This window comes from Sapajus apella, unplaced genomic scaffold (genome assembly GCF_009761245.1).
Source record: "Sapajus apella isolate SASKATOON/1434 unplaced genomic scaffold, GSC_monkey_1.0 scaffold10, whole genome shotgun sequence".
NCBI lineage: Eukaryota > Metazoa > Chordata > Mammalia > Primates > Cebidae > Sapajus > Sapajus apella.
This window is the reverse complement of record NW_022436950.1, coordinates 23,411,505-23,413,677: the sequence shown is the minus strand read 5'-3', so window position 1 is coordinate 23,413,677 and position 2,173 is coordinate 23,411,505. Positions and strand designations below refer to the sequence as shown.

At 48.0% G+C, this 2,173-nt stretch overlaps 1 protein-coding gene across 2 annotated transcripts in view; it reads left to right on the top strand.

Annotated features, from left to right (window-relative positions):
* TMEM169 (transmembrane protein 169) overlaps window positions 1-1,741 on the top strand; it is a 9,994-nt gene extending 8,253 nt beyond the window's left edge. The window contains exon 3 of one of the 2 annotated variants that reach the window (XM_032278300.1): window positions 615-1,741. In XM_032278300.1, the coding sequence (XP_032134191.1) occupies window positions 615-1,237 (623 nt within the window). In that variant the 3' untranslated portion in view covers window positions 1,238-1,741. The remainder of the gene's footprint in view (window positions 1-614) is intronic. The other variant, XM_032278301.1, reaches the window with a different exon arrangement.
* The last annotated feature ends 432 nt before the right edge of the window (window positions 1,742-2,173 follow it).

Genomic DNA, 2,173 nt, shown 5'->3' with positions numbered 1-2,173 from the left:
TGTGAGAGTGTGTGTGTGTGTAGTATGTGAGAGGGTGTATGTGTGTGGCATATATGTCATGTGTGTATATTATGTGTGCAGCCTCTGGATGTGAGGGCTGGATCAGGCATGTGCCTGACCCCTCTCGGGAAGTACAGAACCAGGCGTGAGAAGGGAAGGTGGTGGCCGTCCATCAGCCCAGCACATATACATGCAATCTTGACACAGTAGCTGACACACATGAGCAGTATCTTCACAGCACTTGTTACCTAGAAATAGGATCATCATTTGCATCATGGCTGTAGCAAAGTTCTTCACACTCCTGAATGCCACAGAGATCGTGCCAAGATTGAGGCCCAAAAAAGTGTAGAGATACATGAAAAACAAGCTTAACCTGCCTCACAATTTTATCAGGACCCAGGAACAAGGAGTGAGAGTTCATGTGGGAGCAATAACACCAGCAGTCGCCCTCCCTAGGGAGACCTACTCAGTCCACCATTGAATCAACGACTCGGGACTGTGCCAATGCTGTAAAAAAGGCTACTCTTGTCCTCATCCCCAGCCTCGGGGGTGCAACACGGAGATGCAATGCCCACCCTTCCGATCTTGACTCTCACCTTCTTTGTACCCTACAGATATGTGGAACCTCCCTCTGGACAGCCGCTATGTCACCTTAACTGGGACCATCACACGCGGGAAGAAAAAGGGTCAGATGGTAGACATCCATGTCACATTGACAGAGAAGGAGCTGCAGGAACTGATCAAGCCTAAAGAGTCATCAAGGGAAATGACGCCTGAAGGAAGAATGGCCTGCCAGATGGGAGCCGACCGTGGGCCCCATGTGGTCCTCTGGACGCTGGTCTGCCTGCCTGTGGTCTTCATCCTCTCCTTCGTTGTCTCTTTCTATTACGGCACTATCACCTGGTACAACATCTTCCTCGTGTATAATGAGGAGAGGACCTTCTGGCACAAGATCTCGTATTGCCCCTGCCTCATTCTCTTCTATCCAGTGCTCATCATGGCCATGGCTTCTTCCCTGGGCCTCTATGCCGCTGTGGTCCAGCTCTCATGGTCCTGGGGAGCATGGTGGCAAGCTGCCCGGGACATGGAGAAAGGCTTCTGTGGCTGGCTCTGCAGCAAGCTGGGTCTGGAGGACTGTTCTCCCTACAGCATTGTGGAGCTACTTGAATCTGACAATATCTCAAGCACTCTCTCCAACAAGGATCCCATCCAAGAAGTAGAAACCTCCACGGTCTAAACTCCCAACTTACTTCCTTCTCTGGCTCCAGTAGCCTATATATAATCTTATAATTCCAGCAGATTCTTTCTTTAAATTACCCCCTACTCTCCCCAGTTCTTCTGAGAAACTGTAGTCCATACTGATCAGTTTTACCATCTTGAGGGTTCCAGGAGGGCAGGGAACAGAAGAGCAATTGCACCAAAGCAGTTCATCCAATGGACAAACTCTTCTTGATTCCCTGCCGTAAAATCACCATGTATCTAGGACAAGGAACTCTCCTGTATGTCATTTTTGGGAGCCTGAAGATGTTACTGGTGCCTGGAACTGAGGGGAGTATGTGACTAAATGTGTCAGGGAGAATAAGGAACCTCAGGGGTAACCACATCCACCCAGATAATAGGGGTGGATTGAGACATTTAGGAAGCTGGGCTATCACAGTGTAGCAGAAGGTAAAGATCTGTATGTATCATTTAGATTTAGCTGCATAGAATTAAAACCCTAAAATATCAGTGGTTTAAACAAGATAGAAGTGTATTTCTGGCCAGGCATGGTGGCTCATGCCTATAATCCCAGCACCCTGGGAGGCCAAGGCAGGACCTCTTGATCACAAGGTCCTGGCCAATATGGTGAAACCCCATTTCCACTAAACGTACAAAAATTAGCTGAGCGTGGTGGCACGTGCCTATAGTTCCAGCTACTTGGGAGTCTGAGGCAGGAGAATCGCTTAAACCAGGGAGGCGGAGGTTATAGTGAGCTGAGATCATGCCACTATTGTCCAGCCTGGTGACAGAGCAAGATTCTGTATCAAAAAAAAAAAAAATTAAAATTAAAAAGAAAGAAGTGTATTTCTTTCTTGTACAGAAGCATCCCAGAGGCAGGCCATCCTAGGACCCTATGAAGTAATTCAGATCCCAGGCTTCTTTTATTTCTGTACCATTAGTAGGATGTGACCCT